This window comes from Linderina pennispora (assembly GCF_002104995.1).
Source record: "Linderina pennispora strain ATCC 12442 chromosome Unknown DL89scaffold_19, whole genome shotgun sequence".
NCBI classification, from domain to species: Eukaryota; Fungi; Kickxellomycota; class Kickxellomycetes; order Kickxellales; family Kickxellaceae; genus Linderina; species Linderina pennispora.
This window is the reverse complement of record NW_024468267.1, coordinates 74,378-99,612: the sequence shown is the minus strand read 5'-3', so window position 1 is coordinate 99,612 and position 25,235 is coordinate 74,378. Positions and strand designations below refer to the sequence as shown.

Sequence of the window (25,235 nt, the reverse complement as noted above, 5' to 3'; positions counted from 1 at the left end):
TGCAGAGGGAGATGATGACGATTCCAACATGGAAGTGTGGGACGATCACCACCATCCTTGTTGAGCAATGCATCAAATTGGCGATCGCCAATGCACGCTCAGGTGAAATAGACAACATTTGGTTTCTGCGAAATATGGCCGACCACCATTCCCCACCCCTTTCCCCAATACTCTATCCCCAATAACAACCCGGCTGCATTCAACCGCCGATGCGTCCGTGTTGCGCCTCCGCCGGAGAATGTGAGATTTCCGTACTCCTGTGTAACGGATGTGCAAACAATTTGTTGAGGAGATCGATGATGATAAAAGGTGACAGGGTCCTCGAAGGAATCCTCCCACATTCGTATCTCAGGCGCGATATTGTGACATTTCACATGCGGATGGTGTGAGCAATTTGTTTACCATTTGCCCATTTCACAACAGACAGCACTGTCCTGTCATCGATATAACAACCGAGGGTCAAATCACATGTGATATTTGAATTCACCAAACCATGTGTGCACCACTCAGAGCGCCCAGCAATAGTACTCTCAAACAGCATGTATGTTTGTGGAAAGCAACCGATACACGAAGTGTGAATCACAATATTCTACTCCATGAGTGCTTCGCCTAAAATCACTGTAAGTTGTGATGATAGGCAATACAAACTTTGGTAAATAATGCGAAAGCCGACAGCCAAATAGCGTCACCGGCACAAAAGAGTACAGCGCAGAACATGGTCAGCCAAAATCAACAGGTATCATAAGACTTATATTTATTTATGATTTTACTTCCTGTCTTCACAACATGCATTGAGGGTCAGATGGCCGAGCGGTCTAAGGCGCTGCGTTAAGGCCGCAGTCTCTCCGGAGGCGTGGGTTCGAATCCCACTCTGATCAGCTTAACCCTCTTTTTGCCGCATCCTTGTCAGGATGGACATAGATGTTCCCATTTTGCTGATCACTTGGATATATAGCAACAGCATTTCCACAGAAAGCAAGCTGCAGCGCATTTTACTTTTACATTAAGCTGCATATGCCGCCAACAGATATGACATGGCGTTATTGCAAGGTCTGGCAGTGGTTAGCAAATGAGCATGTAGGTGCTCTTTACAAGCTTCAGTACAATGTCACAAAAATAGCTCGAGAGTATAGTTCACTGCACCAGTGTGTGATTCCATTCCATGTTGTGCGGTGAACGATAACCCGAATCAATGATCAAATTATATAATTTGGATAGATTAAAAAAGATCTTTGGCGAAACTACGCACAAGATCATACCGATGAGTGCAAAAGGTAACAACCTGTCCTTCAGACGACCACGCCAGGACTCGAACCTGGAATCGCTTGATCCGTAGTCAAGCGCCTTATCCATTGGGCCACGCGGCCAAAGACAGACTTAAACCAATCCTATTTTTGTGTCATGTCGTAATCGGTCAACGGTTGGACCACGAAATGGTTACACATCTACGGGTTTTATTTATCTTCTCTTTTTTATCTTTTACTTCTCTTCTCTCCGTCGTCACATGCCGCTGTTCCGCTATCAAGACGGACCGCCCCTGACTATCGCCGGTCGAGCTAATGCCCATGAATGGATTCATGGCAATGTATCTGGCTCATGATGTCTACTAACAGATGGCCTCTGATGTGTATATATTGGGTCTATATGGATGTGGGAGCACTATCCTGTGGTCACCTGGTAGCTGATAGCAGCAAGTAGCATACTCCATTTGCTGAAGTCCATCCTGCCGAACGAGTATAAATATAGCCATGAGCAATGAGCAACATTAAGTTTTATTATCTACTTTTTAGTATATAATCTTATTAAGAATAGTTTACTGAGTTTTATCCTATTAAGTTTTCCAAAGTTAAAAGTTAGGACCATTACTGTCAAAGTTGTAGATTACTTTGCAGATTTCCACAAATAAGAGAAAGAGCTTAGTAGTTTACTATTTCACTGGGATACCTGTATTTCCCATGATTACTATTATTATTATTATAACTATTTATTTATGGATACCATTTTCAAGTAAGACCAGTGACTACTATATCTTTTGCAACTGACCCAGATAGTACTAGTAATTGACCTACTAATCAAGTCTCTCCTTCACCCCTTTTAAACACCACAGTATATCTATTATGCTCAACTCAGATGAGCATAAACATGATGAAATCTATATTTAAGATCAAGATCAAAATTAAGACCTAGGTTAAGACAATATTACACATGCATACAGTTCCACTTGTAATATAAACACAATTACACTGCCTTGTCTATGGAATAAGTCTGCCCTTTATGCTCCTCTTAGGGATCCTAACATAGGAATTCCTATTAGAGGTCATTCACAATCACTAAACTAGGTAAAAAATAGCTATAACTTTTAAAACTTTTTATTCTTTTATTTTTTTTGCACTTCTACAAAACTCCCATTGGCATCCTAAAAAATTTCAGTTGATACATAATTAATATGCTTCTACTGAGATAGAGGCTGGGTCATAAGAATCAACTGAAATTTTTCAGGATACTAATAGGGATTTTGTAAAAGTGCCCTTTCTTACTTTTTTGTTTATTTGTTAATCTAGTTGCTAACATCTTTTTAGCTATTACTAAACATTCTGATTTTTAAAATATTTATCAACTGCTAGCAATTGATTTATTGTTTAATAACTAGTTATTCTGATAATAGATATTTAGTTTCTTTAAACTTTCTTATTTGTGAATGGCCTCCATATATGGAGAAGTTAGACTGACAAGATAAGATAAGAACAATAAGCCTGAATATTCCTTAACTCAGAATCTGTTCCTAATATAACCTGTTACAATCCTGACCTTTTCTCCCTGATGTCTGAGCTCCAGTTCAAGCTCTTCTAGTACTAGCTCCTTTGCTAGTATAATATCACTATACCCAAGTGATAATATAATATCATGTCATAATTGGTCCATGGTCTGACCATGACAAAGTTACACAAAAACTGGACCAAATTGTTTCTTTTACCTCCATTCTTTTGCCACTGTTTCATTATCAGTGCTAGCCATCCCCGACTATCGCGGGTCAAACTGACTCCCACAAATGGATTCGATATATGTCTGACTCCTGACATCTACCAATGGATGGCCTCCGATATGTATAGTTTGGATCCATATGGATGTAGGAGCACTATCCCGTGGGCACCCGGCAGCCGATAACAGCATATAGTATACTCTGTTTACTGAAGTCCATCCTGTCAAATAAGTATAAATATAGCTATGAGCAGTGAGTAGCTTTTAGTTTTATTATCTACTTTTTTGCATACAATCTCATTGAAAGCAGTTTATTGAGATTTATTCTACTATGTTTTCCAAGTTATTAAGTCAGGACCGTTACAAGCAAGAAAAGCGAGACAAGCGACTACAATGTCCTTCATGACCGATCCAGACAGCGCTGGTAATCGACCCACTGATCAAGCCTCTTCACCACCCCTTTTAAAAACCACAATAACAACTGTTATGCTCAACTCGGATGAGCATGAACATGACGAAGCCCACCTGCGAGATCAAGATCAAGATCAAGACCCGGGCCAAGACAACGTCACACACGCACAAGGTTCCACTCGCAATATAAACACAAGTACACTGCCTCGTCTACGGAACAAGTCCGCCCTTTATGCCCCTCTTACGGATCCTAACACAGGAATTCCTATCGTATATGCTACACCTAAAGCGTAGCTAAGACACTCGTTGACTACTCCATATATATGGAGAAGTCGGGCTGACAAGACAAGACAGGAACAACAGGCCCCCGAATAATCCTTGACTCAGATCCTGTTTCCCAATATAACCCGTTACAATCCCGACCTTCTCTCCCCGACATCTGAGCTCCGGTTCGAGCTCTTCCGACGCTAGCTCCTTTGCTAGCATATTATCACTCCCGCCGAGCGATAACACAACACTGAAGTTTGTTTACGATCCCCGATAGTATAGTGGCGAGTACACCAGTCTGTCACATTGGAGACCCGGGTTCAATTCCCGGTCGGAGAGCTTTTTAGTATTCACATTTACTAAGCAGCAAATTTTTTTTTATAAAAGTCAATTTCTCAATGATTTCAAGAGCAATATGCATGCAACTACATGAAATAGATTTATATATGGTATACACTACAAGTTAATTTTGCTACAGGCAATGCACATCGCTATGAGAAATTATTTAAGATTTCTGATGATTCTTATTTTTGTGTTACTAATATATACTGGGTGGTAAAATTAGGTCACAAAAAATTTTTTCAACTTTTTGTTACTATATCTTTGTCATCAGATACTGTAGATACTTCCATTTGATATATGTTTGATAGGGCTTGACATAGTATAAACATATGGAGGTCATTCACAATCACTAAACTAAGTAAAAAATAATTAGAAGTTGTAAAACTTTTTGTTCTTTTGTTTTTTTTGAACTTCTCCGAAACCCCCTTTGGCATCCTGAAAAATTTCAGTTGATACACAATTAATATGCTTCTACTGAGATATAGGCTGGGTCACAAGAAATCAACTGAAATTTTTCAGGATGCTAAAGGGGGTTTCGGAGAAGCGTCTATTCTTATATTTTTGTTTATTAGTTAATCTAGTTGCTAAAATCTTTTTGGCCATCACTAAACATTCTGATTTTTAAAATATTTTTCAACTGCTAGTAATTGATTTGTTTTTTAATACTTGGTTATTCTGATACAAGATATTAAGTTTCTTTAAACTTTCTTATTTGTGAATGGCCTCCTATGTAGTCAGATGTTCTCTAAACATTATACTTCATATGGTATTGAAGCAATAGTAGTAAACTAGAAAAATTGGAGAGCTAAAAATTTGACTCACTTTGACTTCATATTGCTATTTCTATACCTTATCAGTTTTTGAATAATGTGAAATCTCTGCCCATAACTCTACTGCACTCCCTCTTCTATATTAATATCTCATTCATAATGTTGCTTAACAACACATGGTATTATCATATATTTAATATACAATGAAAAAATATGAAGGAAAAGTTCAATGCTTTAGCAATGCCCCTATACTTAAGGATGTTGAATGCATAGTTGATACTCATGTGACTAGTATTCAACACTAAGGAGAAATGAGTTTGATAGCTAGCTCATAGAAGGAATAGTCAACTATAAATTATGTACAGTGATACTTATGCTCTCCATTGAAACATTATAAATCTATGATGTGATATTTTTATAGCATTATTATATTGGAGGTCATTCAGAGTTAGTTATCTGCACAACAATTATTTATATATGTTGAAACTATTGGCAATTTCAGTGAAATAAAAATTTCACCCAAACTGCTATTGGCATCTTAGAAAAGTTTCAGTGAACATAATTTCAACCAGAAAGAAAAAACTTTGCATATTTGGGGTTAATTATCATTAGGCAACAAAAGTCAATATCTCAATAGATATGGCTAAGCAACCACAAGGAAATTATGTTTACTGAAACTTTTCTAAGATACTGATGGCAGTTTGGGTAAAATGGCAAAAAAATATTTATATTTTTAAAATTAGATATACACATAAAAACATTCTGGACACAACAATTATAAATATCTGTTCCAAAAATATCTAGTAGCAAAAAATGGCTCTGAAAACAATTATTTAAATATCTATCTAACAAAATTATAATTTACTAAAATTTATAAGTCTAGGAATGACCCCCATTGATTGGTAGAGAGGGTACTACTGTGGCTATCCACTCTATACTATGAGATATCTATATGTAACCTCTGTGCCAAATAATAAGTAATTTATTATAAATCACAAATTTTGCAACTTTCTTAATCCTTCTTTAAGCAGCTTCTTACGATCAAAAACATATTAGATCAAATCAAATGTACTTACTATACAAAGCATATGCCCCACAGGTGACAGTGAGATTGAAATATCTTAATGAATATACTCTATTCTGTGAACATTGGGAAGAAATCTAGAATCATAGAAAATCAGAAAAAGTATATTCTTAGTTTAGTGTAGTGTATCTCTATACAGCTATCGTCATTGCTTCCTTAGTAGAGGTGGATGTGACACACTGACCAGTGTGTATATGATGATATAAAACATACCTTGATTACATACCTATGATAACCAGTAGGAGGGTGCAAAGATTATGTCTATAAAAGTCATTATTACATAAATGGCAATTTGGGCTACAAGTTAGCTAGATATGTATCCTGTTTCTATTGGACAATGATCAGTGGCATCCCCTATATATGATGCGCAACTCACTTATAGGGTTTCATTATGAGTATGATCTGATAAAGACCAGAAGTCATCATTTTTAGCACCTACATTGCGTTGGCCTAGGAAATTATATATAGGTAAGTAAATGAGACTGTTTGTACATAGCTAGTGAACTCGATGCCTGGGTGTATCGCTGCGGTCAAAAAAGCCTATGGTATCTATGCTAGTTGTTGAGAAATAAATCGGCGAATTTTTGTGAGCAAAATTGAGTCAAAAATTTTATTTTAAAAAGTCAATTTCTCGATTACATCTAGACCAATAAGCATGCAACCACATAAAATAGAATAGTGCATGGCATACACCACGAATTAATTTTGTCAAGAGTAACGCATATCACTATGAGAACTTATTTAAGTTTTCTGATGGTTTTTATTTTTGTGACTCAATTTTGCCGCCCAGTGTAGTATGAATTTGAAGCATTGCAAAAAACATTCTGGAGGACCTGGGTATCGATCCCAGTGCCTCGCGCATGCTAAGCGCGCGCTCTCCCATTTGAGCTAGACCCCCATCTGTGTGTTATCGCTCGGCGGGAGTGATAATATGCTAGCAAAGGAGCTAGCGTCGGAAGAGCTCGAACCGGAGCTCAGACGTCGGGGAGAGAAGGTCGGGATTGTAACGGGTTATATTGGGAAACAGGATCTGAGTCAAGGATTATTCGGGGGCCTGTTGTTCCTGTCTTGTCTTGTCAGCCCGACTTCTCCATATATATGGAGTAGTCAACAAGTGTCTTGGCTATGCTTTAGGTGTAGCATATACGATAGGAATTCCTGTGTTAGGATCCGTAAGAGGGGCATAAAGGGCGGACTTGTTCCATAGATGAGGCAGTGTACTTGTGTTTATATTGCGAGTGGAACCTTGTGCGTGTGTGATGTTGTCTTGGCCTGGGTCTTGATCTTGATCTTGATCTCGCAGGTGGGCTTCATCATGTTCATGCTCATCTGAGTTGAGCATAACATGTGTGTTATCACCTGGCCCAGGTGATAATGAAGGAGCCGAATGGAAGGAAGAGCTTGAGTCAGAGATGGTTCTATTCAGGAAATCAGAGTCAAAAACGGGATCAGAGTTGCTTGAATCTATGTGCATGTATAAGATGTGCACTTATATATACCAATGCATACTTGAGCTATGGTCTCGGGGCTGCATGGACAATAGGAATCCCTATAACTGGGTCGACTATTGTCGCATGGGAATGAAACTGGTCTTGTAGGCTTGAGACTGAAACAGAAGAAGAGATGCAGGCCAATCATGGTTCTCGCAAGTCTTGATCTTGATCTTGATCTAGGAGCATATCTGCAACATGTTCATGATCATCAATGATGGGCATAACATCATCCCCCTCTTCAGCAGCGGCCCTACGCATTCAAGGTAGGGCTGCCCAGGGACGACAAGGCAGGACTCGATTTATCAGGTAAGCATATCAGATTCGGTTACCATGGTATCAGCTCTTGAGTGGGAGGTCATTGTAGTCCAATAACTCATATGTTGAGTTCAGGAATATATGCATAATTCGGAATGGACCTAGCCATTTGGGCTGGAACTTGCATGGGTTCTTATAGCGGATCATAACCCAATAATTGACTTCGAAGGTTCTTGGTGTCAAAGAGGCAGCTACATGCTCTGCGGCCTTCCTAGCTACAGCTGTAGTGTGCTTCTTCACTTCGAGTCGGGCTTGTGCAAGTTCATCGAGGACTTGCTTATAGCATTTGATTATGAGCATTGGCTGCTGGTTATCTTAGTCTAGCCAGAGTTTGGGATTCACAACACCACCAGGGATCTTCGGTTGGACTCTGTACATCAGGAAGAATAGCAAGTATCTAGTTGTGTTGTGGGTTCAGACACAGGCAGCGAACAGTGCTTGTGGCAGGAACTTGTCCCACATGTGGGTTTTGCCATCGCACATCTTCAACAACATCTTCCTAAGGATTCTGTTCAGGCATTTGCACTTACTGTTTGTTCTTGGGTGGAATGCCATTGTGCACAGGTATCAGACTTTCAAGGTAAGAAGGTAGTCTTCGATCACACAGCTCATAAATGCAGAGCTGCAGTCTGAAAGGATCTCATCAGGGCAACTGAAAGGAATCACAATCTCACTGTAGATGAAGTTTGCAACTGTTGCTGCATCAGAATGTTCATAGGCTTTGGCGATCAGCCAAGATGTAGCATAGTCAATGGCTACCAGGATCCAAGCATTATTGGCAGCTGTTTTCGGTAGTCTACCAATAAAGTCCATCCCCTATCTTTTAAATGGTTCCATTAGTGGTAGCAGGTGGAGTGGTTCAGACTTGCTATTGCAATCTGGGCCTTTAGCGATCTGATAAGTAGGGCATCTTTTGAGCCAAGATGTAATGTCAGTGGCCATAGATGGCCACCACCCCCTCTCCTTAAGGAAAGGTAGGACCATTGTAGCACCTAGGTGTCCAAGACACATGTGTGCAGACATGACTGTATCTGCACGCATCGCCAATAGGACATATGGGACTTTCTTGTCTTCCTCGATTCAGGAGGCCATTCACAAATAAGAAAGTTTAAAGAAACTTAATATCTTGTATCAGAATAACCAAGTATTAAATAACAAATCAATTACTAGCAGTTGAAAAATATTTTAAAAATCAGAATGTTTAGTGATGGCCAAAAAGATTTTAGCAACTAAATTAACTAATAAACAAAAATATAAGAATAGACGCTTCTCCAAAACCCCCTTCGGCATCCTGAAAAATTTCAGTTGATTTCTTGTGACCCAGCCTGTATCTCAGTAGAAGCATATTAATTGTGTATCAACTGAAATTTTTCAGGATGCCAAAGGGGGTTTCAGAGAAGTTCAAAAAAAACAAAAGAACAAAAAGTTTTACAACTTCTAATTATTTTTTACTTAGTTTAGTGATTGTGAATGACCTCCTCAGTGGAAAACAATGTCAAGATCGTCATCATACCAGAATGATGACTCATGCTTCTCAAGCAGGTGGAGGATGGCAGGAGAGATGGACTCTATGTCTTCCTTCTTGAAATACTGGTGATAGAAATATGGCCAGTCAGGGATGGTCTCACTGGTATCAGCCTTGGTGAGTAGCAGGTCAGGACAGTAGGAACAAGCATTAGCCACATCATTTTTGCGGCTAGGCTTATACTGAATGTGGACATCATACTCAGCCAACTCTTCCATATAGTGACTCAGGCATTTGGACAATGCTGTCTGTGTCGTGAAGTGCTGTAATGTTGCATGATCTGTACATACCTCCACTGTTTGACCATTATCCACAAGGTGGTGCCATGCACAAAGTGCATATAGGATCATGAGCATCTCATGTTCATGGGCTGGATAGCAGGTCTCTGCTGGCTATAGCTTCTGTGATGTGAATGCAATAGGGTATAGCGCTGTCATATCGGTAGCCTTCTAGAAAAGCACAGTGCCAGTAGCATAGTCAGATGCATCTGTTTCGAGAACAAATGGAAGTGAAACATCTGGGGCTCACAAAACAGGTGCTGTTGTCAGTGTAACCTTTAATGTATCGAATGCAACTTGGCATGCTGGAATCTAAGTGATTGGTGCTCTCTTAGTTGCAGTGCCCTGGAGCAGGTCTGTGAGCAGGGTGGCTCTGTATGCAAAGTTTGCCATAAGGCGTCAGAAATATGATGCAAGGCCCAGAAACTGATGGACATGTTGCACATTTTTGGGAACTGGCCATGCATGCACAGTCTCAAGTTTCTGTTTGTCTAGAGATATGCCATCTGCAGAGATAATGTGGCCAAGGAATGAAATGGTTGAGACAGTAAATTCATACTTGGCAGGGTGTATAAAGAGCTTTTCTACTCATAGCTTATCAAGGACCAGGCATAGATGTTTTTCATATTCACACATGTTCTTGGAATATACCAATATATCATCCAGATAGAGTAGGACAAACTCATCAATATAACTGGCCAGGATATGGTTCATCAGGGCTTGAAAAACAGCAAGAGCATTATGCAAGCCAAAAGGTAGGACAAGGTATTTGAACTTACTATAGTGCGAATTAAATGCTGTTTTTGGGATATCATCATCTTGGATGTGTAGCTGGTGGTAACCTGATCACAGGTCTAATTTGGAGAAGATTCAGGCACCAGCTAGCTGGTCTAGGCACTCATTGATGTGTGGCAATGGGTAGCCATTATGGTGGGTAACTGCATTGACTATTATATAGTCAATGCACAGTTGTAAGGATCCATCTGCCTTCTTAACGAATATCAGAGGGGCTCCCCATACAGACAAGGATGGTCAGATTAGCCCTCAATTTAGAAGGTCATCGAGGTGCTTACAGAGCTCCTGTAATTCGACAGGAGACATTCGGTATGCAGGTTGGTTAATTGGTGGTGCATCACCTGTATTGATCACTACCTCCTCAGAACAAACTGGGGGCAGGGCTAGCTGTTCTTCAGTAAACAGCTCGGCATACTTGGTCAGCAGGTCTTAGATTGGGTTGGGAATAACTGGTTTATAGGGTTCAGGGGTATCCAAGGTAACAGAGGTTAGGAGTTCGATGGCAAATATATCAGTTGCAGATTTGAGCATCTTGTTGAGTATTGACTGGCCAATAAATTGACTATCAGTCTGAATCAAACTCAGCTCAATGGGCTTAGAACAGAAAGCAACCGAGTTCATAGGCCAATTGATCAGAGGGTTCACTTTGGTGAGCCATTTCTGCCCTAACATCAGTGGGTATTTGAGATGCTCAAAGATGTATGCATGGACAGAGAAGGTGATGTCACTTGTCACTAGCGGAATGTCAATGAATGACTGCAGTGTGTGCATCATTCCATCAGCCAGGCGGATATCCAGGGGTTCAGGTAGGGTCAAGGGAGTAAGACCAAAGTCTACTATAAGGTCAGGGTGGCAAAACTCTATGGAGGCACCACTATCAATCAGGGCTGTCATTTCGTGCTTGTTGCATGAAACACAGATGGTACAGGGACTGGGTGAATACACAAGGTCAAGGTTCAGGGTTACTGGGTCAGGCTGGTGTAAAATTGTATATGCTAGATCAGGTTTCAAGGCAGGTTTCTTAGTGGATCTAGCTGATACTAAATCTACTATGATGCTTTTCCCTTCTTGATTGGGTAAGTATTTAGTCGGTGGCCAGGGCATTTGCAGTAGAAACAGAGATTGTTCTTAAAGCAAATCTTATGCTGCTTATGTTTTGGCAGCTGACAGATATCCACAGTATCAATATCCATTGCCGAATCATTGGCAGGAGTCACCTGCTGTGTCGGGGGGTGCAGAGCAATTCTACTAGATATATTAGCCGTGTCTAGTGTAATGGCCTTATCCATGGCCTCTGCTAGAGTCTGCGGCTTGAACAGGGCAACCATATAGGAGGCCATTCATAAATATAAAAGTTTAAAGAAACTAAATATCTATTATCAGAAAAACCAATTAACAAATAATAAATCAATTACTAGCAGTAGATAAATATTTTAAAATACAGAATGTTTACCACTGGCCAAAAAGATTCAAGCAACTAGATTAACAAATAAACAAAGATGCCAAATATGGTGCTTCTACGAAACCCCCTTCGGCATCCTGAAAAATTTCAGTTGATTTCTCGGGATGCAGCCTGTATCTCAGTAGAAGCATATTAATTGTGTATCAACTGAAATTTTTCAGGATGCCAAAGGGGGTTTCGTAGAAGCACCATATTTGGCATCTGAACAAGAAAACAATAAAAATATTAATAATTATTAAATAGCTAACTATTTCTGACTGATCTCCATAGCAAACCTCCTGCTTAAGACCACACACATAGTCACATAGGGTTGTCTTGTTCTCTGGGTCGCCAATGTGGTTGAACAGGTCAAAGAAATGAGTCATATACTTATATACTGACTTCTTCTGAACTAGGCATGATAATTCATCATGCAGGAAGTCCTTGCAGTTTTTGTCTATGAACTGGGCTCATAGTGCTATGCCAACCTCATCACCAGTGGCATCTATGGAGATCAGTCAGAATTGGTTAGCTATTTAATAATTATTAATATTTTTATTGTTTTCTTGTTCAGATGCCAAATATAGGGGGTCATTCCCGGACTTGTAAATATTAGTAAATTACAATTTTGTTAGATAGATATTTGAATAATCGTTTTCAGAACCATTTTTTACTACTAGATATTTTTGGAACAGATATTTATAATTGTTGTGTCCAGAATGTTTTTATGTGTATAATTGATTTTAAAAATACAAATATTTTTTTTGCCATTTCACCCAAACCACCATCGGCATCTTGGAAAAGTTTCAGTGAACATAATTTCAACCAGAAAGAAAAACTTTGCATATTTGGGGTTAATTATCATTGGGCAACAAAAGTCAATATCTCAATAGATGTGGCTAAGCAACCACAAGGAAATTATGTTCACTGAAACTTTTCCAAGATGCCGATGGCAGTTTGGGTGAAATTTTTATTTCACTGAAATTGCTAATAGTTCCAGCATGCATAAATAGTTAATGGGCAGATAAGTATCTCTGTATAACCCCCTTATTGAAGATATTTCTATCATTGAGTATAGTTTGTAAAAAATTCCTATTTTAAAAGTTGCTTATGACATATCTACATAGAAGTTCATTGACTCATCAATTTTAGCTTGAATCAGTCTATCTTGTAGTTCTCTCATTGAAGCTTCTAGTTCTACTTTTTGTGGTAAAGTACTTCCAACTTCAGCATGAGTTGATCTCTCCTGGTTGTTGCTTGGGTAGTCAAAGTTAGATAGAACCCAAAGTGTGTGGTGATGTTCAATAGGAACTTTACTAGCTGCTAGGATCTTCTTCATATTGTAGAGTAAGCAACAGAGTTTAAACTGCACATTGTACATAGTTGTGTTTCTAATTCTTACAACTTCTCTATTTGATAGTCTCTTAAATGTGTTACCTAGTTCTCCAAATGTACTCTCAACCATTGATCTAAATGACCCAAGTTTGCTATTATATTCTAACTCTGCCTCACTTAAGTTGGTTCCTCTTAGCTTTCTAACTGGTAAGCAAAAGTTATGCATTCCAAAATTCTCATTCTCTTCTGCTTCTGTTAACTCCTCCAGAATACTTTGAGGATAACCACCATCTAAAACAACACAATCTACTGGAGAGATGTATTTCAATAGTGATATGTTCTTAATCATATTAGAATCTGGGTGGTCTTTACACTCCTCAGTTGGTGAAACAAGGACAACCATTCCATTCAAATCAATGCAAACTTGTGTTCTATATCCTGACTTCTTCAACTTGAAGGAATAAAGATTTGGTTTGTATGCACCATTATGTAGTGCTCATGAGTCATGTCCATCTAACATAAGAGTAATATGCTTAAACCCTTGTGGATTCTGAATCTTTGCTGAGATCACTCTTAGTTCTGGAGTAGAGAACATTGTGTGTAAGTAGTGTGAAAGCTTCTTGTTCAACTCACTTAACTCTGAGAGATAGAACATGTTATGAATTACCTGATAGCTGCTCTTAGGAATAAACCTCTCCATCTCATTGATTGATAGCCCAGCAACTAACTGGTATAAAATCAAGAGTCCTTTCTCAACATTTCTGTATGGACATGGATACTGCTTTCCACCAAACAACACATTAAAGGAAGAAGAACACAGGGATCATTCCAAGTTGCTTAATAAGTGTGTCTTTGATAAGCTTTATTTCTTTTACTTCATGAGCTTCACTCCTATAATACTTCTGCTGTTTATGCACTAACCAGTCTTCATCAAGAAATCTCCACTTTGTTGTGTAGAGCACATTCCACTCCTTCTCTCTTAATTCTTGTAATTGATTGTCCATCAGTGTGAGGTAGTCATAAATAAAAATTTCAACTTTTATCAATTTTAGAAAATGGGATCATTCCAAAACTTCTTCAAGCAACACTTAGCTGAGATGTGTGAGGAAGAAAGAGATATGCTTACTCTGCTACTTATTCATGACTTTGATATGAGTGATGACTTAGCAATACAAGTGCGTAATTGGATCCAACATATTGCTACTGATTGTGAGGTAAGGGTTGAACATGTGTATGATGTTTGTCAAACTTTCCATAGAGATATGGAGAGAATGGTTGCATATACTATGTTTTAAAATGGCTGCTACTCAACTGTGATTGTTCTATATCCCACACTTACAACTCTTAGATGTATTTGTTGCTTTGTTCCTCCTAGCTGTTGAGAAATTGCTTTTCTAATTGAACTATCTGCTGGTGTCCTGATAAGAGTTGGCTGTTTATCTCTCCCTTTAATAAGAATATCTAGATAGAAGTATGAATATCCTCTGAAAGTATAGAGTGCATAATGTGTAACTATAAATTCATTATCTAACTGAAGAACATTATAAGCAACTCTATACAATGAAGGTTTCAAATCTGTATTCTCTTTGATAAATAAATAGCTAGTTTCATCAAGTGTGATATTGTCTATTGCTGTTGTTAGTGCATTGATGTTTTCTTTATCTGCAGAATATTCAACCTCTAACATTTCTGATAAACATATCTTACTCTTTGTTTGCTTACTATCTATCCAACCAATATGCATTCCTTTGTAGTTAACTAATCCCATCTCTTCAAAAGTGTGATACTGCTTAGTTGTAGGATAAGTTGACCAGAAGGAGTTTCTCTGACTTGGAACAATAGTTATATTCTCATCAACTCTTCTAAGAACTTTTTCTGTTTCAAGACCACTCTCAAGTGAATCATATATTTGATAAAGTGTAGGTCTATTGTTGAATGAGAGATTAGCAACAACTACCATTGGATCATCATTCTTGTTTAGCTTCTTAATAATTCCTTGCTTCTTTGATGTGATAGAGTTAAACCAATGACAATATGCTAGAGTATGCTGTTGTCTCACATAAATACAAACAGTATAACAACTACTAACTTTATCAACAAGTGCCATCCACTGCTTTTCATAAGAAGTTGCAAATGTTCTGCATTCATTCATAAACTGAACTGTGTTAAGAAGCAAGCTGCTATTCTATTCAAATGTTTGCATCTGAGAAGAATGTACAGTTAGTTCTATCCTAGTCAAACCAGAGTTTCTACAAGCATACAATGTTTCTCCAAAGTTGTGTAAAGTTGGCAGTATAAATTCAGAAAGTTTTGAACTAAGAGGATTACGAACTTCACCACTCTCAAGAAGCTGAATAAACTTGTTGTAAATTTTGTTCTTAACTTTAACATCTCCTTTCTTTGTAAACCAGCTAATACAGTTAGAGCCAGACTTGCGTAAATCATCTACAACATCTTTCTTTTCAACTCCTCTTTCTAAAAGGTATTTATAGATAATATTTCTAGATGAGATATTCATACAATCCATTGTGATGTCATAATTCTGTAGATATATTTTGTGATCAGCCATAGTAGCAAACTTCACTGTTAACAAAGAACTAGCTATTGCAATGTTTGGGGTAGATACTTTGTAAATAGCAACTGGTCCATATTGCTCACAAATCTTGCTTCTAATATACTTCTAACCAAAACCTTCTCCAAATACTTTATGCAATCTAATACTAGCTGACTTCTGCTTCACCTTTATATCTGATTCACTGCATTTCTCAACAACAACCTCAACAATGAATGAGTCAACAAATATTTCAGAAGAATGCTCAAATCCAAGTTGCTCTATACCTCTAGCAGTATACCTAGCATCAGCAACATCAGGCATATTTCTTCTTTCTGATAACACTCTTGTTAGCAATGCTTTTAGTTCACTTTGGAAGGGGGTCATTCCTGGACTTGTAAATTTTAGTTATTTGCAATTTTGTTAGATAGATATTTGAATAATCGTTTTCAGAACTATTTTTTGCTACTAATTATTTTTTCTATAGTTATTATTTGTTATTGTGTCCAGAATGTTTTTGTGTGTATAATTGATTTTAAAAATACAAATATTTTTTTTGCCATTTCACCCAAACCGCCATCGGCATCTTGGAAAAGTTTCAGTGAACATAATTTCCTTGTGGTTGCTTAGCCACATCTATTGAGATATTGACTTTTGTTGCCCAATGATAATTAACCCCAAATATGCAAAGTTTTTCTTTCTGGTTGAAATTATGTTCACTGAAACTTTTCCAAGATGCCGATGGCGGTTTGGGTGAAATTTTTATTTCACTGAAATTGCTAATAGTTCCAGCATGCATAAATAGTTAATGGGCAGATAAGTATCTCTGTATAACCCCCATAATACACAGCACAGTTTCATTTGCATATTGTAAACATTCTTATTCTTTACTCAAACAATCTCCTTATTTGACAACCTTTTGAATGTTGTTCCTAGTTCTCCAAATATGTTTTCTACCATTAAACGGAATGATCCAAGATGGGAATTGTACTCTACTTCTGCTTCTAGTAAGTTTACCCCTCTCTGCTTTCTAATTGGCAAACAAAAGTTATGCATTCCAAAGTCCTCCTGCTCTTTTTCCTCTGTCATCTCTTGAAGAACACTCTGTGGATAGCCACTATCAAGCACAATACAGTCTATAGGGGATATCCTCTTTAATAATCCCATATTTTTAATCATTCTTGAATCTGGATTATCTCTACAGTCTTCTGTTAGTGAAACAAGTAGAACCATTCCATTTATATCAATGCAAACTTGTGTTCGATGTCCTGATTTCTTCAACTTGAAGGAATATAGTCCTGGTTTGTATGCACTATTGTGTAGAGCTCTTGAATCATGGCCATCTAACATTAGTGTTACATGTTTAAACCTATGAGGATTCTGCATCTTTGCTGCAAGTAGTCATAGCTCTGGAGTAGAAAACATTGTTTGCAGATAGATTATTAGCTTCTTGTTCAAATCTTGCATTTCTGAAATATAGAACATATTGTGAATAACTTGATAGCTGCTTCTTGGAAGGAATCTTTCCATTTCATTGATTGACAATCCTTCTACAAGTTGGTATAAGATAAGCAATCCTTTTTCTATACTTCTGTAAGGATATGGATAATGAGTGCAGCCAAACAAAACATTCAGAAAGAAGAAAACAGGAAGCATCCCTAGATATTTAAGAAGTGTATCTTTTATAAGTTTGATTTCTCTTACTTTACAAACTTCACTTCTGTGATATTTTGTATGCTTAAGAACTACCCAGTCATCATTCAGAAATTTCTACTTGTTTGTGTAGAGCTTGTGATACTCCATTTCTCTGAGTTCTTGTAATTAATGATTTATATATGTGACATACTAATACATTTAAAAGTTATCATTTATTGCAATGGGCCTATTCTACAAATTCTTCAATGCCCAACTTGCTGAACTAGATGAGGAAGAGAGAGAAAAGCTAGTCCAACTACTTAGCAGAAATTTCAATATGAGCAGAAAATTAACAGTATATATCAGAGCTTGGATCAGGAATGTTTCAGAAGATAGGGGTGTTAGTATTAAGCATGTGTTTGATGTATGCATCTACAGTTGTGCAGATATGGAGGTAATGGTTGCTAACTGCCTATTTTAAAACTAGATCCTCTCAGTATGGATAATACAATTATGAATTCTAGTTACTTTAAGTACCACTTCTTGACTTGGTTCACTAATAACAGAAGCAATACATTCACCAAATGGACTACTTGCCAGTACTTTGATAAGTGTATGAGTGCTGCTAACTATTTCATTATGAATGGAGGCCATTCATAAATATAAAAGTTTAAAGAAACTAAATATCTGTTAACAGAATAACCAATTAACAAATAAGAAATCAATTACTAATAGTAGATAAATATTTTAAAAAACAGAATGTTTAGCAATGGCCAAAAAGATTCTAGCAACTAGATTAACAAACAAACAAAGATGCCAAATATGGTGCTTCTACGAAACCCCCTTCGGCATCCTGAAAAATTTCAGTTGATTTCTCGGGACGCAGCCTGTATCTCAGTAGAAGCATATTAATTGTGTATCAACTGAAATTTTTCAGGATGCCAAAGGGGGTTTCGTAGAAGCACCATATTTGGCATCAGAACAAGAAAATAATAAAAATATTAATAATTATTAAATAGCTAACCATTTCTGACTGATCTCCAATCATAGAAATATCTAGATAGTAGAAAGGCAATCCTCTAAAAGTATATAAGAAATAATGACTAACTAGGAACTCATCTCCAGCATGAAGTATGTTATAAGCAACTTTGTATCTAGCTGGCTTGAGATCAGTATTTTCTCTTAAATATGTAGGTTCTAGATCATCAAGTTCAATGTTGCTAATATCTGTAAGAAGGTCATCTATTCCTAAACTATTAGTACTATTACTAATATTTGAGAGAGTTGAAAGCCTAACTTTCTCTCTTGCTTGCTGAGCTGTTAACCAATCAATATGCATTCCATGATAGTTAATAAGTCCCATTTCAGCAAATATATGTTGTTGTCTTTCTCTTGAAGCAACTGGCCAGAAGGAGTTTCTCTGACTAGGAACAATAGTGATGTTTGTGATATCTCTTCTCAGAACAACTTCAGATTCAAATGGACCACTACTGGTAGCATATGTAAGAAGAACAGTTGGGTGCCCATTGAATGTAAGATTAGAAACAACAGTCATTATATCCTCATTCTTTTTCAACTTTTTAGCTATTCCTTATTTCTTCTTAGTTGTCTGATTGAACCAATGGCAGTAACCAAGAGCATGTTCTTTATGAAAGTAAATACACAATGTATGTTTGTTATGAATCTGATCAACTAGTGCCATCCACTGCTTTTCATAAGATGTTGCAAATGTCCTGCAGATATGAAGAAACTCAAGAGTATTGACAATTAAGTTTGTGTTCTATTCTACTTCCTTCAACTCAGGAGAGTGAATAGTAAGCTCAAGTCTCATTAATCCTTCATTCCTACAAGCAATAAGTGTTTCACCAAACTATTGAGAAGTTGGCATTACTAGCTCTGATAGCTTAGAAGTAAGTTGATTGCAAACCTCACCACTTTCTAAGAGTTGAACAAATTTATTATACAACTTGTTCCTTATTCTTATCTCATCTTCTTCAGTAAACCAGCTAATACAGTTTGCTCCAACTTTATTTTCATCATCAAGAATATCTTTGCTACTGATTCCATTATCAAGAAGAAATTCCTTAATATTAGCTCTAGAAGAAATATTTAGACAATCTATTGTAATATCATAGTTTTGAAGAAATACATGTTCTTAATGCATCCTAAGAAAGATATCAGTTAGTGCAGGATCAGCTATTGCAACATTTGGAGCAGATACTTTATAAACAGAGATATTACCATTTGTCACACTTGTGCTGCATCTTATGTACACTGAGTGGCAAAATTGAGTCACAAAAATTTTTTTCAACTTTTTGATGCTCTATCATTGCCATCAGATAACATAGATACTTCCATTCGATATATGTGTGATAGGGCTTGACATAGTATAAATGTATGTAGTTACATGTTCTCTAACTGTTGTACCTCGCATGATATCGAAGCAATCGTAAAAAAGTAGAAAAATTGGAGAGGCAAAAATTTGACTCACTTTGACTTCATACTGCCATTTCTACACCTTATCTTTTTTCGAATAATGTGAAATCACTACCCATAACTCTGTTGCACTCGCTCTTCAATAATAATATCTCGTCCACAACGTTGCTCAACTACGCATGGTACTATCATGTAATCAATATGTGAAGAAAAATTATGAAGGAAATGATCAACGCTTCAGCACTGCCATCACTCTTATAGATGTTGATTACATAGTTGATATTCGCATGATTAGTACTCAACGATGATAAGAAATGAGTTTGATAGCTAGTTCACTGAAGGAGTAATCAACTATAAATGATGTACAACTACACTTATGCTCTCTATTGAAGCAATGTAATTCTATGAGTTGATTTTTTATAGTAACAATATATATATAGGTAGAGAGATTACTACTGTGGCTACCTGCTCTATGCTATAATATATCAATATGTAATCTCTGTGCCTAATGATAAGCCATTTAATCTGAATCACAAATTTTGCAACTTTCTTAATCCTTCTTTAAGCAGCTTCTTATGATCAAAAACATATTAGATCAAATCAAATGTACTTGCTATACAAAGCACATGCGCCACAGGTGATAGTGAGAATGAAATATCCTATTGAAAGTATTCTATTCTGTGAACACTGTGAAGAAAACCAGAATCTAATAATAATAGAAAAAGTAGATTTTGAGTTTTGATTAGTGTATCTCTATACAGCTATAGGCATTGCTTCCCTAGTTGAGGGGATGTGGCACACTGACCAGTGTGCATATGATGGTATATATCTTTCCTTGGTTATATACCTATGATAAGCAGTAGGAGAGTGCAAAGATTATATCTAAAGAAGTCATCATCACATAAATAGCAAATAGGGCTATAAGTAGGCTAGATATGTATACTGTTTCTACTGTATGATGATCAGTGTAGTCCCCTAGATACGATACGCTACTCACTTATAGGGCTTCATTATGAGTAAGATCTGATAAAAGTCAAAATTCATCATATTTGGCACCTACATTGCGTTGGCCTAAGAAATTATAAATAGGTAAGTAAATGAAACCGTTTATTTGTGATTAGTGAACTCGATGCCTGTGCGTATCGCTGCGGTCAAAAAAAACCTATGGTGGCTATACTAGTTATTGAGAAAATAATCGACGAATTTTGTGAGCAAAATTGAGTCAAAAATTTACATTTTTAAAAAGTCAGTTTCTCGCTTATTTCAAAAGCGATAAGCGCACAACTACAAAAAATAGATTAGTGCATGGCATACACCATGATTTAATTTTATCATATTCAATGAACGTCGTTCAGAGAAATTATTTAAGATTTTCGATGATTTTGATTTTTGTGACTCAATTTTGCCGCTCAGTGTATTAAAAATTATAACCATCACTAAATACTCTATGCAATCTATCAAAAGGAGTAATATTATGAAGTTGATCTATTAGAGTATATGAGTCAGGAATCTCAACAACACATGAATCCATAAAGATATCAGATTGCTGAACAAATCCTTGCTGTTCAATACCATTACTAGTACACTGAGTGGCAAAATTGAGTCATAAAAATGGAATTCATCGAAAATCTTCAATAACTTCTCAGATTGTTGTGCAGTCCACATGAGAAATTTATTTTATAATCTATGCAGTGCCCAACCGTAGCATACAAAGTTATAAGCACGTCGCTCAAGAAATCACTAAGAAACTGATTTTTAAAAATTGTATTTTTTGACACAATATTGCTCACAAAAATTCGACGATTTATCACTCAATATCTGGTATGGCCACCATGGGCTTTTTTGACAGCTGCGATACGCGCAGGCATCAAGTTCACCAGCTGTGAGCAAATGGTTTCATTTACTTGCTCACACCAGATGTCCTGGACCCGCTCCCAGAGGGTGTTGAGATCTTCGATTTCAGGCCCATTACAGATCTCACGCTTAATGAAGTCCCACAAATGCTCAATGGGGTTGAGATCAGGGGACTGCGCTGGCCATGGTAGCACTGAAATGGAGTTCTCAGCAAACCACCTCCTTGTCCTAGAAGCCATATGGCATGAAGCATTGTCCTGTTGGAAGATGATGTCACCCTTGTCCAGCCCATACATCTCAATTGTTTGCAGTAGTTCCTCCTGCAGGACACCCACATAGACCGCTGTGTCAATTCCCCCCTCAAGCCAGCAGAGTTGGCCAGGGCCACATGAAGTTATGCATCCCCAAACCATGATCCCACCTCCACCATATTTTTGGGTTGGGGTAATGTGGTGATCCTGGAGGACTCCGCCTGGTTTACGTTAGCACCTTTCATGTCGATCTGCTCCATTGAGGTGTATTCTTGTTTCATCTGACCAAATTACCTGACTCCAATCGGTGTCTGTCCAGCTCCCAAAGGCCATAGCAAATTGGCATCGATCCTTACGATGGCGATCTTTCAGTTGAGGGACATTTATTCTGCGCATAGATCGAATCCCTTGGCGATGTAGTGCGCGTCTGATAGTGTACACTGAGATATGCATACCAGAGTATTGTGCCAGCTGTTGTCGGATCTGCGTTGCTGTGGAACATGCACCAGTAGTAGCAAGTCGACAAATGTATGTCTCATCATGTGGTGATAGCAGCCGACTACGACCAGCATGGAAGTTCCTCTCTACGCTATGTTGTGCTCGGGCAATGCGTGATACTGTGGATTGGGAGACTCCTGTGTCCAATGCAATTTGCCGAGTTGATAATTGTTTTGTTAGAAGAAATTTGATGTGATTTTTGTGTGATGATTGTAACTTTTTAGGCATAGCTAGAATAGAAATGAGATGTGGATGTGGATGAGAGAATGCTGTTGTCTTGTTGGCTAAAATTTGGAATTTGTCCACTGCTGTTTTGGGTATAAAACTAAACGTCGAAAGTAGGAAAGGTCAAAAATGACCACTACCAAAAATTACTACTTTTTCAAAAGACAGTAATATCAAGGGAGTGCAACATTCTAGGAACATTGGTCTTACACAATTCTCATCATCGTATGCAAGTGATATGCATACCCCACTATCAAGGGTATTGCATCACTGCTTTTTCAGATATCAAACATTATCAGAAGAAAAAATTTTTGTGACTCAATTTTGCCGCTCAGTGTATAGCAGTTTAAAGAAACTAAATATCTATTATCAGAATAACCAATTAACAAATAAGAAATCAATTACAAGCAGTAGATAAATATTTTAATATACAGAATGTTTAGCAATAGCCAAAAAGATTCTAGCAACTAGATTAACAAATAAATAAAGATGCTAAATATAGTGCTTCTCCAAAACCCCCTTTGGCATCCTGAAAAATTTCAATTGAAACACAGTTAATATGCTTCTACTGAGATAGAGGCTGGGTCACAAGAAATCAACTGAAATTTTTCAGGATGCCGAAGGGGGTTTCAGAGAAGCACCATATTTGGCATCTGAATAAGAAAATAATAAAAATATTAATAATTATTAAATAGCTAACCAATTCTGACGCATCTCCAGTATATTCTTAGTTTAGAGTAGTGTATCTCTATACAGCTATGGCTATTGCTTCCTTAGTAGAGGGGGATGTGACACACTGACCAGTGTGTATATGATGATATAAAACATACCTTGATTACATATCTATGGAGGTCATTCCAAGTTAGTTATCTGCACAACAATTATTTATACATGTTGAAACTATTGGCAATTTCACCCAAACTGCTATCGGCATCTTGGAAAAGTTTCAGTGAACATAATTTCAACCAGAAAGAAAAACTTTGCATAATTGGGGTTAATTATCATTGGGCAACAAAAGTCAATATCTCAATAGATATGGCTAAGTATCCATAAGGAAATTATGTTCACTGAAACTTTTCTAAGATGCCGATGGCGGTTTGGGTGATATTTTTATTTCACTGAAATTGCCAATAGTTTCAACATGTATAAATGGTTGTTGTGCAGATATCTAGCTCTGAATGACCTCCTTATTGAAGCATTTTCTATCAATGCAAAATTCTTATTGAAAATTCTTATTTTAAAAGTTACTTATGATATGTCTACATAAAAGTTCATTTATTCATCAATTTTAGCTTGAATAAGTCTATCTTGTAGTTCTCTCATTGACACTTCTAGTTCTACTTTTTGTGGTAAGCTACTTCCAACTTCAGCATATGTTGATCTCTCCTGGTTGTACTTGGGTAGTCAAAGTTAGATAGAACCCATAGTGTGTGGTGATGTTCAACAGGAATTTTACTAGCTGCTTGGATCTTCTTCATATTGTAGAGTAAGCAACAGAGTTTAAACTGCACATTGTACACAGGAGGCCATTCATAAATATAAAAGTTTAAAGAAACTAAATATCTGTTAACAGAATAACCAATTAACAAATAAGAAATCAATTACTAATAGTAGATAAATACACTGAGCGGCAAAATTGAGTCACAAAATATTTTTTCAACTTTTTGATGCTCTATCATTGCCATCAGATAACATAGATACTTCCATTCGATATATGTGTGATAGGGCTTGACATAGTATAAAAGTATGTAGTTACATGTTCTCTAACTGTTGTACCTCGCATGATATCGAAGCAATCGTAAAAAAGTAGAAAAATTGGAGAGGCAAAAATTTGACTCACTTTGACTTCATACTGCCATTTCTACACCTTATCTTTTTTCGAATAATGTGAAATCACTACCCATAACTCTGTTGCACTCGCTCTTCAATAATAATATCTCGTCCACAACGTTGCTCAACTACGCATGGTACTATCATGTAATCAATATGTGAAGAAAAATATGAAGGAAATGATCAACGCTTCAGCACTGCCATCACTCTTATAGATGTTGATTGCATAGTTGATATTCGCATGATTAGTACTCAACGATGACAAGAAATGAGTTTGATAGCTAGTTCACTGAAGGAGTAATCAACTATAAATGATGTACAACTATGCTTAAGCTCTCTATTGAAGCAATGTAATTCTATGACATGATTTTTTATAGTAACAATATATAGATAGGTAGAGAGATTACTACTGTGGCTACCTGCTCTATGCTATGAGATATCTATATGTAATCTCTGTGCCTAATGATAAGCCGTTTAATCTGAATCACAAATTTTGCAACTTTCTTAATCCTTCTTTAAGCAGCTTCATACGATCAAAAACATATTAGATCAAATCAAATGTACTTGCTATACAAAGCACATGCGCCACAGGTGATAGTGAGAATGAAATATCCTATTGAAAGTATTCTATTCTGTGAACACTGTGAAGAAAACCAGAATCTAATAATAATAGAAAAAGCAGATTCTGAGTTCTGAGCAGTGTATCTCTACACAGCTATGGCTATTGCTTCCCTAGTAGAGGGGGATGGGACACACTGACTAGTATGCATATGGTGATATAAAACATACCTTGACTACATACCCAGGATATGAAGCAGGAAAGTGCAAAGATTATGTCCGAAAAAGTCATCCACACATAAATGGCAAATTGTGCTATAAGTAGGCTAGATATGTATACTGTTTCTACTGTATGATGATCA

The 25,235-nt window shown here is 37.1% G+C and overlaps 6 protein-coding genes and 4 non-coding genes across 10 annotated transcripts; 4 read left to right on the top strand and 6 right to left on the bottom strand.

Annotated features, from left to right (window-relative positions):
* Window positions 1-796: 796 nt before the first annotated feature.
* Window positions 797-878, top strand: DL89DRAFT_t133. The gene has a single exon. It is a non-coding gene; the product is annotated as a tRNA-Leu (tRNA).
* A 416-nt stretch (window positions 879-1,294) lies between these two features.
* Window positions 1,295-1,367, bottom strand: DL89DRAFT_t129. The gene has a single exon. It is a non-coding gene; the product is annotated as a tRNA-Arg (tRNA).
* Window positions 1,368-3,461: 2,094 nt separating this feature from the next.
* Window positions 3,462-3,901, top strand: DL89DRAFT_270492 (uncharacterized protein). Its single transcript, XM_040888732.1, has one exon. It carries the CDS (start codon window positions 3,466-3,468, stop codon window positions 3,682-3,684), a length of 219 nt encoding a protein of 72 aa, XP_040740009.1. The 5' UTR covers window positions 3,462-3,465; the 3' UTR covers window positions 3,685-3,901.
* A 23-nt stretch (window positions 3,902-3,924) lies between these two features.
* DL89DRAFT_t134 lies at window positions 3,925-3,996 on the top strand. Its single transcript has one exon. It is a non-coding gene; the product is annotated as a tRNA-Asp (tRNA).
* A 2,682-nt stretch (window positions 3,997-6,678) lies between these two features.
* On the bottom strand, window positions 6,679-6,751 carry DL89DRAFT_t128. Its single transcript has one exon. It is a non-coding gene; the product is annotated as a tRNA-Ala (tRNA).
* A 6-nt stretch (window positions 6,752-6,757) lies between these two features.
* DL89DRAFT_270490 (uncharacterized protein) lies at window positions 6,758-7,199 on the bottom strand. Its single transcript, XM_040888731.1, has one exon. The coding sequence runs from the start codon at window positions 7,193-7,195 to the stop codon at window positions 6,977-6,979; it is 219 nt and encodes a 72-aa protein (XP_040740008.1). The 5' UTR covers window positions 7,196-7,199; the 3' UTR covers window positions 6,758-6,976.
* A 790-nt stretch (window positions 7,200-7,989) lies between these two features.
* Window positions 7,990-8,419, top strand: DL89DRAFT_307765 (uncharacterized protein; the record flags this gene model as incomplete). Its single annotated transcript, XM_040890922.1, has 2 exons — window positions 7,990-8,241; window positions 8,341-8,419. Coding segments are annotated over 2 exons (291 nt in total), but the record flags the coding sequence as incomplete, so codon positions are not given.
* Window positions 8,420-9,127: 708 nt separating this feature from the next.
* Window positions 9,128-9,542, bottom strand: DL89DRAFT_307763 (uncharacterized protein; the record flags this gene model as incomplete). Its single annotated transcript, XM_040890921.1, has 2 exons — window positions 9,128-9,434; window positions 9,477-9,542. The coding sequence occupies 2 exons, from the start codon at window positions 9,540-9,542 to the stop codon at window positions 9,141-9,143; spliced, it is 360 nt and encodes a 119-aa protein (XP_040740006.1). The 3' UTR covers window positions 9,128-9,140.
* Window positions 9,543-16,466: 6,924 nt separating this feature from the next.
* On the bottom strand, window positions 16,467-16,716 carry DL89DRAFT_270489 (uncharacterized protein). The gene has a single exon (XM_040888730.1). The coding sequence runs from the start codon at window positions 16,673-16,675 to the stop codon at window positions 16,478-16,480; it is 198 nt and encodes a 65-aa protein (XP_040740005.1). The 5' UTR covers window positions 16,676-16,716; the 3' UTR covers window positions 16,467-16,477.
* A 1,524-nt stretch (window positions 16,717-18,240) lies between these two features.
* Window positions 18,241-18,776, bottom strand: DL89DRAFT_260612 (uncharacterized protein; the record flags this gene model as incomplete). Its single annotated transcript, XM_040885805.1, has 2 exons — window positions 18,241-18,300; window positions 18,330-18,776. 2 exons carry the CDS (start codon window positions 18,774-18,776, stop codon window positions 18,241-18,243), a joined length of 507 nt encoding a protein of 168 aa, XP_040740004.1.
* Window positions 18,777-25,235: the final 6,459 nt, after the last annotated feature.